Source organism: Spermophilus citellus, assembly GCF_964194105.1.
Source record: "Spermophilus citellus genome assembly, chromosome: 11".
Classification (NCBI taxonomy): domain Eukaryota; kingdom Metazoa; phylum Chordata; class Mammalia; order Rodentia; family Sciuridae; genus Spermophilus; species Spermophilus citellus.
Genome location: NC_138192.1, coordinates 97842516 through 97855239, shown reverse-complemented (window position 1 = coordinate 97855239; position 12724 = coordinate 97842516). Strand labels below are relative to the sequence as shown.

Sequence of the window (12724 nt, the reverse complement as noted above, 5' to 3'; positions counted from 1 at the left end):
ATATAAAGAACTCAAAAAACTTAACACCAAAACAGCAAATAACCCAGGCTCGGGCTGTAGCTCAGTGATAAAGTGCTTGCCTCGCATGTGTGAGGCAATGGGTTTGATCCTCAATACTACATAAAAATAAACAAATAAAATAAAGGTATTCTGTCCATCTAACACTACATTAAAAAAAAAAGCAAATAACCTAATCAATAAATGGGCTAAGGAACTGAACAGACACTTCTCAGAAGAAGATATACAACTGATCAACCAATATATGAAAAAAATGTTCAACACCTCTAACAATTAGAGAAATAAAATCAAAATTACTCAAGATTTCATCTCACTCCAGTCAGAATGGCAATTATCACGAATACAAGCAAGAATAAGTGCTGGCGAGGATGTAGGGCAAAAGGTACACTCATACATTGCTGGTGGCCTACTGCAAATTGGTGCAACCACTCTGGAAAGCAGTATGGAGATTCCTTAGCAAACTTAGAATGCAATCACCATTCAACTCAGCTATTCCACTCCTCAGTCTATACCCAAATGACTTAAAATCAGCATACTATAGTAACACATCCACATCAATGTTTATAGCAGCTCAATTCACAATAATTAATCTGTGGAACCAATCTAGATGTCCTTCAATAGATGAATGGACAAAGAAACTGTGGTATATACACAATGCCATATTACTCAGCATTAAAAGAAAATAAAAGGGCTGGGGTTGTGGATCAGTGGTAGAGTGCTTGCCTAGAATGCATGAGGCATTGGGTTCAATCCCCAGCACCACATAAAAGACTAAATAAACCAAATAAAGGTAATGAGTCCATATACAACTAAAAATATTTTTTAAAAAGAGAAGAAAATATGGCATTGCAGGTAAATGGATACAGTTGGAGAATATCATGCTAAGCAAAATAAGCCAATCCCCCAAGACCAAAGGCCAAATGTTCTCTCTGATAAGTAGATGCTGATGCATAATGGGGGAGGAGGCATGGGAATAATGGAGGAACTTTGGATTGGGCAAAGAGGAGACTGGGAGGGGTGGGAGCATGGGGTAGGTAAGATGATGGAATGAGAATGATGTCATTACCCTAGGTACATGTATGCCTGCACAAATGATGCGACTGCATAGTGTACAATCAGAGAAATAAAAAGTTATGCTCCATTTGTGTACAATGAAGTGAAATGCATTCTGTTGTCATACAAATTTTTTAAAATTTAAAAGAGTTTAAAAAAGTATAAAAATTAATCCATTATATATTCTTAAAAGAATTCATCAAGAAGTTATAGCAATTGTAAATATATATGCACCAACACTAGACTTCCCAAATATATAAATATAAAACAAATAGTATATATAAAGGGAGTGACAGGCTCCAATATAATAATAGTTAGGTACTTATACACCCTACAGTCCTCAATAGACAGATCAACCTTACAGAAAATCAATTAAAAAACCATAGTTAAATCATACGACAGAGCAAATGTGCTTAGCAGACATTTACAGAATATTTTTCCAACAGCAGCAGAATATTATATTTTTCTTATCATTACATGGAACATTTTCCAGGATAAATCATGGAAGGTGACAAATAAAGTCTCAATAAATGAAAAAAAATTAAATTGTCTCTGTATCTCCTTAGACTATAACAGAATAAACATATAAATCAACAAGAATAATGGAAAGTTAAAAAAAACTTGGAAATTGAACAATATGTTGCTAAATGATTAAAGTATAATTGATGAGATTAAATGGGAAATCAATATGTCTTGAAAAATGAGAATCAAAGCATATCAAAATCTTAGATATAGCAAAAGCAAGTAGAAATATATAAATAAATATATATAAATAAATATGTGAATATAAATAAATGCATGCATCAAAAAATATTTCAAATAATTATTAGTGTACCTCAAGGACTTAGAAAAGAAAAATCAAACTCCAAATTAGTAGAAGTAAAGAAATAATGAACAGAAATAAATAAAACCAAAACTAAAAAGACACATACAAAATTTAACGAATCAGAGTTGGTATTTCAAAAAGACAAAAATTACACACCTTTAACTACACTAACCAGCAAAGAGAGAAACAAACAATAAAAAAATAAACAAATGAAAAAAGAGCCATTACAAATGATACCACAGAAATACAAATACATTTCCAAATGTTTTGAGAAAAAGAATACAACATTCTTGATATGTACAAATATTGATGTTTGAAGAGATGGAAGTGCTTATTCCCCTGATTTGATCATTACACATTGTACACATGTACTGAATTACCATAATGTACCCAATAAAGATGTACCAATATTATGTTTTACGTTTTTGAAAAAAATTTAAAAAGAGAAAGAGAAAAGGGTACCTCCAAGATAGAGTGGCAGGTGCTAATAGGTACTTAAGAAGCCTAAGTTAGTTTTTTCTTTTTTTTAAACCAGCAGTGTCTGCAATCATCCCTTTGCCTCTTACAGGCCCATTAGCTCACTCTCAGGGAACTTTCTGGCTAAAATACTCAGGGAACACTAAGGCCAGAGGCAGTGAAGACTCACTAGCAAACTCTATATGTTCAATAAGCAATGGTCCCCCAGAAACACCCTTTTGCAACAGTGACTAGAATGTTCCAAGTGGCATCAGTTTTGCGACTCCCTTTCCCCCTACAACTTGGTAATCAAAATATCTCCCATCTCCTAATTAAGATAAGCTGATATGGTAGGCAGCAATCAGAAGGAAATGAAATACAGTGAAATATCAACAAATAAAATGTGGAATACCTTGTTTTTAGCTAATTCCTTTTCCCAATTGCTTTTCTCTTGTGCTATTTCTTTTTCAGTTTTATTAACCTGCCCAAGGAGGGAAAAGAAATGGGTCAATTTTACAGCAGTTGACAGGCTCTACTATATCAGACACATCCTGCACATTAGTTAATACCTACACTGCAGAGATATCACATCCTCTCAGAAAAGGGGCCAATCAGGGAGTCTCTGAGGCAGAGCAGACTTCACAAAGAGCCCTGCAAGTAGAAAGACACGCCTGCATGTCAGACTCTGCTGATTCCTTCCTAACTAGGAAAAAGGGGCTCTTTCCCTTAACCTCCACTGTCCCACTCCTTCAGGGAAAATAAATTTTTAAAATCTGACCCCTTAACTAACAGGAGGATGTGTGAATTATTAGTTGATATTTACTGATGCTATATAAGGTATACTGCATTATTAGGCCCAGATGACTTCACATGTCAAAATGCACAGATTAGCCACCTAAAGATTTCTTTAATGAGCAACTCAGAAAACCTGCTCTGAATTTTCTTTCTTTTTATGTCTTTTGAACTTAGAGTAGAATTTTAAAACAGTATAATCACACTGCAAGAAGGAGGTAATATAAATCTGCTTTTCCCTACCTCTTTCTGAAATCTTTCATTCTCCTCTAGCAGACACTTCTTCTCTTGTACTGATGCTTCCAGTTCACCTCGCAATCTTGTAATAGTTGATTCTAGAAGCTCTTTTTGTGCAGCTGTCCTTTTCTCAGCATCCTGTGCTTTCTGGATACACTGGTTATGCTCAAGGATTAAATGGTCCCTGCACAAAGAGAACAAGGAGACATGAAAGTTCTGCTTTAATAGAATAATTAAGTGTTCTTATAGAACATAACTCTCGCCTAAGAGCAGTTACCACAATGTTCTAACAAAACTTATTGTTGAAGGCAGCATCTTTATTTATCTTTGTGGCTGGCCCAGAAATCACAGAATTAAACATTTTCATTAAAGAAATTCAAGTGCAAGAATGAAAGATACATAGGAAGTTGCCAGTAATTTACTTACAGATGTGTTTGGAGTTGGGTTTTTTCATTCTGAACTGTGTATAGTTCATTTGTGATGCTGGCATGGGCTGCATCCAGCAGTAAGTTCTGTTCTTGAAATGTCTGCGTCATCATTTTTTGCTCTACCTGAGTGTTAGGAGTAATTTTATAAGTTGAGATGCCATTTAATAGGGTATATTTTCAGAGTAACTGATTAAAGATACCAAACTAACTTATAATATACAAGTTTTATCTCCATAAATAAAATCTCTTTTAATAGAATTTAATGTCTCAGCTTTCTCATTGTTCCACGCTGAGTTGACTACAGTTCTATAGTTTTATACCTCTACTAGCCAATAATCAAGAGGCACTGTTTACCCAGCCTGCTGCAAATTCTGTAAAACTCCTAACACCAATACCTATTTAAAAGTTATGATATTTGAAAAGAAACCATGAAAAAGTACTAAGTGTTAGGCCAAATCATTCCTCTGATGAAAACTGGAAACTAATAAAAAATAATAATACTTCAATAAACTTTTGAAATCATTTAAATATTTTATTTATTTAGTTGGCAATGTACATTTTCTGACCTCTTAGGTTGGCTTTCTGCTGCTTCTAGCAGAAGTTCACTAGTGTTAAATGAGTACCTGCAGAATGGCTTGGTGGTCAGCAATAATCTTGGCATTTTCCACAGTAGCATTCTGAAGCATACTGCTTAGCTCTGAGCACTTTCTACTCAGTTGGTCATTTGAAACCTAAGACAACATATACAGCAAGTCACAGATCTCTTTGATAAAAAATTATTTCACTTATATATCACTACTTTTAATGATTGCATAGTATTCTCACTATATGGGTGACTCTAATTTATTTAACCTATTTCCAATTAACATTTCACTGGTTTATAGAGTATTTAAAAATATCTGGAGTCAAAATCCTAAAAAATTCTAAATTAAAAGGAGAGATTTGTTGATTAGGTGGAGCAACTAAGGCATCTGGCAATTTACTTATCTGTTTTTCATAATTTTGATCACTGATCAATTAATGCAAGACATCTGCAGAATGGAATTTACAATGTAGGTATACCCAGATAATCTTTTTAAATTGATTTCTATCACTACATGATGAGCATTCAGAAATATTTAGCTAGTAACATGAAATATCTAAGTTCCTTTGCCACCAAAGATATTACTGAATTTACTATGATGAGGTTAATCTTTTAGAATGAAACAAAAACCTTGTGATACAGATCAGACGTGTAGTTTGTTGAGAATTCTTATTGATATTGGGGATCAAACCCAGGGCCTCATACATGCTAGACAAATGTTCTATTGCTGAGCTACACATCTCCAGCCCTAATTAATAATTCTCATATTTTCATATTTTGAAATTTATATTATGAAAAACATTCCTTTGAATTTTGAGCTATTTTTGCAAGGTAGATTTGGCAAGGACCTTGTGTTTTAATGAACAAGTGGTTAGGAACACTTTAGGAGGCATGTTAAAAGTCATAACCAGATGTACAAACTATTCATCAAGGAATACCTAGGAGTGAGACACACGGAGAACACTTGCTCCTTGAAAAAATAGTTCTTCCCCCCTTTAAAGCCAGATTGCCTGAGCTCAAATTCCAACTGTCACTTATTAGCTACACTATTAGTACTTTTTGTGTCAGTTTCCTTATGATGTAGCTAATAGTTTCTATTTCATAGTACTATTTTACCAATTACAAATTGTTGTAATATTTGGTGCTAACAATTGTGCCTAGAACGTGGAATGGGTTCAGAAAAAATGTTAACTAGTAGATATTGTTATTATTTTATAAAGACGTATTTGTATTTTCTTTATTATAAAGAAAGCACAGTACACGATGATCCTTACATTGTAGTAATCAAATTGTACCAACATAAAAGTTATTCTGAGTGATAAACTCTATTTCTTGGGCTCTGTGATAACTCTAGTTTTCCTGTATATATAACGATTATCTAAAATGTACATGTGTTTATTAATATAGATAAAGTATCAGCTAAATTTGGGAACAACCACCTCACTGAGAATGATTACCCTAACTCCAAAATCCAATAAGCATTAGTTCAGTTCCGACTGTGTTATTTGCTATAGAAGATACAAAGTATAATATTTAGCCCTTGTCATTGAAATGCTTTTTTAAGTTCATTGTAGAGAGGTATTCATATTTAACAACTAAATTAGAAAGCAAACTGTAAACTAGTGCATGATTTAGTGATAGATCTTATATATTATTATGTCACAGAAATTTGGAGATCAAAATGAAAACTACAGTTAATTTGATAATGCATCATAGATGAAATAGATCTTATGAAAGTAAATAGTTTGATGATATACATAGTATACATTTATATAATCAAGATTAACCTTGGTTCTTTTTTTTTTAAAGAGAGAGAGAGAGAGAGAGAGAGAGAGAGAGAGAGAGAGAGAGAGAGAGAGAGAGAGAGAATTTTTTTAATATTTACTTTTTAGTTTTCGGCAGACACAACATCATTGTTTGTATGTGGTGCTGAGGATCGAACCAGGGCCACACATATGCCAGGCGAGCGCGCTACCGCTTGAGTCACATCCCCAGCCCAACCTTGGTTCTTTAATTGAACAAAATTAAATAACATTTAAAACAGTGAATATCTACCTGTGTTTTTGCTGATGCTTCATGAAGGGATAATATTTCGGACTTCAAATATGTGTTTTCTTCATGTTCCTTATTGAAAGATATTTGCATGTTCTATTGGAATGAAAAAAAACTTCCCTTTTTCACATGTACAAGATATCATATATATCTCTATAAAAATACCTATCTGTATTCTGGCCAGTACTTGTTCAAGTTTTCCAATGAGATACATGTGTATTTGTCTTACACAAATTGTTAAAAATCTTAGTATTTTCAACTCCCAAACTTCTCTTTATTTTTAAATTATTTATCAAAACTGTTTATACAAAATAAGATACTAGTATACACCTATTCGAATAATAAAAATCCAGAACAATGACAGCACCAAATATTGGTAAGGATATAAAGCAACAGGAACTCTCATTCATTGTTGGTGGGAAAGCAAAATGACAAAGCCACTTTGGAAGACAGTTTGGTAATTTCTTACAAACTCAAATTATTATTACTATATATGATACAGCAATCACGCTCCTTGGTGTTTACCCTAAAGAGCTGAAAACTTATGTCCACAAAAAAACCTGCCCATAGTTATGTTTATATTGCTATAATTATAGCATCTTTATTCATAATTAAGAAACTTAAAATACTAAGTGAAAGAAGCCAGTCTAAAAAGACTACATGTACTATATGATTCCAACCATATGATATTCTGGAAAAGGCAAATCTATGAAGACAGTAAAAAGATCAGCTGTTACAAGGGGAGGGGTAATGAATAGATAAAGTACAGAAGATTTTTAGGATGGTGAAAGTACTCTGTATGATTCTATAATAGTGAATATATGTCATCATACATTTGTCTAAATCCATAGAATGTACAAGAGTGAAATCTAATGTAAATTACAGACTTTGCTATGTCAATATAGTCATCAATTTGTAATAATTTACCAGTCCAAAGAGCATGTAAATAATAAGGGAGGCATGTATGGTGGGCAGGAGGGTACCTGGGAAATCTCTATAGCTTCTGATCAATTTTGCTAGGAACCGAAAACAGCTCTAAAAATATGGTCTGTTTTTTTTTTTTAAAAAACTATTTATTAAGTTTATTCTCACAATGGGATTCCAATCAGAAAGAACTCCTTAAACTATAACCTAAATATTACTAATATCCTTATATCAAGAAAGTTCTACTCTATGATTGCAAATTTCTTATATTGCATATGCATTTTTTTCCTATTAGCAATAAGCTCTTGCAATTTAAAAGGTGTACATTCAAGAATTATTTAAAAGACATTTCATCAAGAAGTACCTGGAAGTGGAGGCTGGAAGAGGGTAGCCACACACTAGTTTTCTTGAGATAGTAGAGTGACAATGATGTGAGTTGTAGGTTGGGCTTTCCCTACCAGCTACTTGTAGAATGGGAAAGAACATAGTATAAACTTTCTCACTATAGAGAAAAACACTTTTCTACTTTTCCAGGAGAAGCATTTCAGGAAAGATAAACATCACACAACACAGGATGAGACAGCACCCGAAAAAAATTTCCAAATGGGATCCTCATCATCAAGAGATTCATTTCAAAGTGTAATAAAGCTATAAAAAAGTTTATATTTCTAAAGTTATGGTAAAGTAAGTATGAAAATTACCATTATAACTATTTTTAGTAGTACAGTTCAGTAGAAATGAATACATCGATACTGCTATGTATTTATATTTCTTAAATTTCATTGAAATTTTTAATAATTAGTTTATAAATTGGCAAAATCCACAAATATCTCATCATACTTGCCAATTCACCTTTTTTAAAAAAAAAATTTGTAGTTGTAGATGGACAGAATGACTATGTTTAATTTGTTTTTTATTTTTATGTGGTGCTGAGGATCAAACCTAGTGCCTCACGTATGCTAAGCAAGTGCCACTGAGCTACAGCCCCAGCCCTAGCCCCAATTCACCTTTTCAAACTATAATAACTTGAAAGAAATGATTACTTAGTTCCTAATACCTAGTGTTATCCAGAATATGCAACTTATTTATCTAAATTTTTTTCCTAAAGTTTTTAGGATAAACAATAAGGACTGTAAAAAACAACATGAATGAGAAAATATGACTTAGTAAAGAGAGGAAAACTTACCTTATTGTCTTCGACCAACTTGGAAATGAGGTCATCTCTAGAAACTAAAAACAAAAATCCATATAATTATGACAATAATAACTTACTACATTGAAAACACAAGATATTTTTCCTCCTCAGAAACTAAGTTTTTTAATCAATATTTGTGAAAGAAGAATTCAAAGATTCTATTCTGATTTTCATAGGCCAAAAACTATTATAAAATCATCAAGAAACTAGTCTATAGTCATTTACAGTGGTAAATGAGACAACATTTTATCTACTCAATGCATTGATGATGAGTCTGAGGGATGTTAAACCAAGAAGAGTGCTGAACAGAAGTTTTTTGTTGGAGAGATCACAGAAGTTTTTTGTTGGAGAGATTCAATAAAGGCAGGAAGATCAGTGTAAAACAGTGAGAACTGGCTCTCTTAGGAGAACAATGGGGCTGCAGAGGAAAAATGGACTTATGAAATAGTAAGCAGAGAGGACTGTCAGGACTTGGTGGTTATTAGTAGGGTAAATGCAATAGGGGAGTCAAGGAGAATCTATCGCATTCGAACTTGGGATGCAGGACACGTCAACTGTGAAATACAGGGCAAAGAGAATGTTTAGAGGCTAGAATGGGTAAAAATGAATAAACTCTTTAAGTTTTCCATATGCTCTGATGCATCTGAAGAGCATTCAAATATGCATGTTTAGTTGGCAGTAAGATACTGGTCTAACAAGGTATGATGGTACACAACTATAATACCAGATACTCAGGAAGTTAAGGCAGAAAGACTACAAGTTCAAGGCAAGCCTGGGCAACTTAGAAAGACTCTATCTCAAAATAAAAATTTTTTAAAGGGCTGGGAATGTAGCTTAGCAGTGGAGTGCTTCTCTGGTATGAATAAGGACCCGGGTTCAATGTCTACCACCTCAAAAAATAAAATAAAAAGATACGAGTCTGGAGCTCAGGAGTATGATTTTATGTGAGGGGAAAGACATTTGAAACCACTCAGGAGCATAGGCAATAAAAAGAAAATAAAAAGCAGAAAACTGGGGAACAGTTTGGCATTACACACTTTAGTCAAAAGATATAAACTTTCGCCTGTGTGGTGGTGCATCCCTGTAAACCCAGGGTCTTGAGAGGCTGAGGCAGGAGGATTACAAGTTTAAGGGCCACCTCAGCAACTTAATGAGGCCCTAAGCAATCTAGCAAAACCCTGTCTCAAAATAAAAAATAAAAAGGGGTTGGGATGTGGCTCAGTGGTATAGCGTCCCTGGGTTCAATCACCAGTTACCAAAAACAAACTTTTCTGAGAGTAATTAGACTTTGTAGACACTGCCAAAAAATATTTGTTTTTTTTTTTTTTACTTCAATGCTAAAGTCAGAAAATTATGAAAACTGACATTTTATATAGGATATACCTTATAAAAACCATACTTTTTGAATACATAAATTCATAATTCATTAAACTCTAATTAAAATGTGTGAAGAATCAAAAAGATAGACTCTATGACCTGTTTTGAAAGTTCTACTAATCAAAGAATGAAAGAGGAGTGTTTATCTTGGGAGAACAATTTAATCACTTTAAGTAATAGGTATATAAATTTTTGTTACTACATGAAATTAAAAAATTACATTTTAAAATTGAAAATATTTAAAGGCATTTTTATTAATCCAGTTAGAATAACTATTTGTACCTTAAAGTAATAAAATTACTTATAGTAAAAAGTCTATAATTAAAAATTCAGCACATAGTTGATATTCATATTATATTCATATTTTCCTCATGTTAGTATGAATTACCGTTGTTTTAACTTTCCTTTTTTTAATGGTCTTCACATATTCTTTACATAATTAAACAATAAAACATTAACCAATGTGAAAGTAACATTTTTAAAAAACCTCAATAAGATAGCCAACTAAAAGAAAGATCTGCAGTTTAGTCCCAGCTATTCTATTTGCTGTGTTATTGGGTTCAGTCTCACTGATCTTTTTATTCTTCTGTGTAATAGGTATATTTTCTTATCTTTCTGAAAAGACTGCTGTAAGGTTCAACTGAGATAATATGGAAGCATCATAAAATGCAACATACATTTTTGTAGGCACATGATTATAAGAAGATAGAAAGTTTTCTTGGGCCATTGTCAGAGAACTTCATATAGTAATTCATTACCCAACAACTTTAAGGAAAGTTATTTTCCACTAAAAAGAGTAAATCAAATGGTGGGCACAGTGGCACATGCCCATAATCCCAGCTACTCAAAAGGGTGAAAACAAGAGGCTTGCAAGTTCAAGGCCAGCCTTGGCAACTTAATGAGACCCCATCTTAAAAAAAAAATAGAGAGATAGGGATGTAGCTCAGTGGTAGAGCACTTGCCTAGCATGTACAATGCCCATGGGTTCAATTCCCAGTAACATACACACACACTCACACACACACAAAGTAGAACTAGAAAAATCAAAACATTGATCAGATTACTCTTTGCTTTATTTTTTATAATTTTCATTTCCTTTATGTTATTCCCTTGCACAGTACAGCAAGAGAGCAGAGAAGGTGCAACAGAAGGAATACGGGACTTAAAGGGTTAAAAGATCCAGGTTTAGGCTTCGCTTTGCCATTTCTTTGTTCAAATAATGTTGAATAGCCGAGGCTAGCTTTGAGTATTAAATAATTTTTGTAAAAACCATGATACACATGACTCTTCATGATTTCTATAGTTGAAACTACTTAAAAATTGCTTTACAATGACATATTAACAAAGTGGTAAGACAAAGAGCTGATGAGTTAGAAGCAGCATGATTGAGTACCTATACTCAGGATCAAATCTAGGCTCTTCCATTTACCAGCTGTGTCACTCATCTCTATAAAATGAAGGAAACAGTATAAATACTATTTAAGTATCTGACAACTACCCATCTCTACAAATATAGGTTAACCAAAAAATATTGATAACCTGAAGAATGGAGAGTTTAACATGAGGAATTGGCAGAATCTTTAGTTAGCAAGAATAGACTTATTTCCTTATTAATATTTTATTATCCAGTATTCAATCTAAATATCTGGAAACCAAATGTTCCCAAGTACCCAAACACTTAAATAAGAAGGGAAAATAATGTAAAAGAATAGTTTACAACAAATAGGGTCCTAATTTTATTACCAACATTGATTTTTGTTTCAGTGTTATAGGTAGAAAAGAAATCAGCAGTTACTTACATACAGAACTGTGGGAAATGCCAGTAACACTGGCTACTTCAAGAATTTGGGATCATAGGAGTTTTTGCATGAAATCTCAAAATACTAACAAAAGTGTGACTTCTAGCATCTATGTTCATACTTAGATCAGACTTGAGTTGTGAGATAGCCATCTCCAACTCTTCTTTTTTCTGTTGCTCCTGTGCCAGTAGTTCTTGGGTGGCCTGTATAGAACTGCGTAAGCCAACACAGTTTTGCTGCAAAATGTGCACCTGAAATTGTAAAAGAAAAACTCATTTTCTGTGAAGATTTCTAATAAATGACCTTATAGAACTTGTGGAAGACAGAATTTCCAACCTCAATGTCACTGAAGAGAAAAGAGGAGTATTTAATATGTTGTCACAGTTAAAATCTCAACAGAAACTGGGCATGGTGGCTTATGTCTGTTATCCCAGTGATTGGGGAGGCTGAAACAGGAGGATCCCAAATTCAAGAACAGCCTTAGAAATTTATGAGACCCTTTCTCAAAATAAAACAAACAAATAAGAAGGATTGGGGATAAATCTCAGTGGTATAGCGCTGGTGTGTTTAATACCCAGTACGGTCCCCCATGTCCCCCCAAAAAACCACTCAACAGAATGCAGTGCCTTATAACAGAGCTATCCAATAGAGCTTCTGTGCATTCTTCAACACAACAGTCACTAGCCACAAGAGGCTAATGAGCAGGTACAATGTGGCCAGAGTGAGGAATTGAGTTTAAATAGCTTAAGTGGCTAATGACTATCACACAGGCAGTAAAAGTTACAGCAAAAAAGAACCATTTCTAAATTCCTTAAGTAGAATCCTTTTCATAATTCTGCTGTTAATGGCAGTCATTGGTTAAAATAATAAAAATTATATAATATAATTATGGGTATTAAATATGAAAATACAATTGCCCTGGTTAGTTAGAATTTAAAGTATTCTAACTTATATATAGATATTTCAAATACTACAATGAAGGCA

The 12724-nt window shown here is 33.3% G+C and overlaps 1 protein-coding gene across 3 annotated transcripts in view; it reads right to left on the bottom strand.

Annotated features, from left to right (window-relative positions):
* Window positions 1-12724, bottom strand: part of CCDC150 (coiled-coil domain containing 150) — a gene marked incomplete at both ends in the record, with an annotated part of 125870 nt that overhangs the window by 81815 nt on the left and 31331 nt on the right. For all 3 annotated transcript variants that reach the window (XM_081262371.1, XM_081262370.1, XM_081262372.1), the window contains 7 exons: window positions 2766-2834; window positions 3389-3566; window positions 3809-3933; window positions 4434-4541; window positions 6449-6541; window positions 8556-8599; window positions 11862-11991. In XM_081262371.1, coding sequence (XP_081118497.1) covers window positions 2766-2834; window positions 3389-3566; window positions 3809-3933; window positions 4434-4541; window positions 6449-6541; window positions 8556-8599; window positions 11862-11991 — 747 coding nt within the window. The remainder of the gene's footprint in view (window positions 1-2765; window positions 2835-3388; window positions 3567-3808; window positions 3934-4433; window positions 4542-6448; window positions 6542-8555; window positions 8600-11861; window positions 11992-12724) is intronic.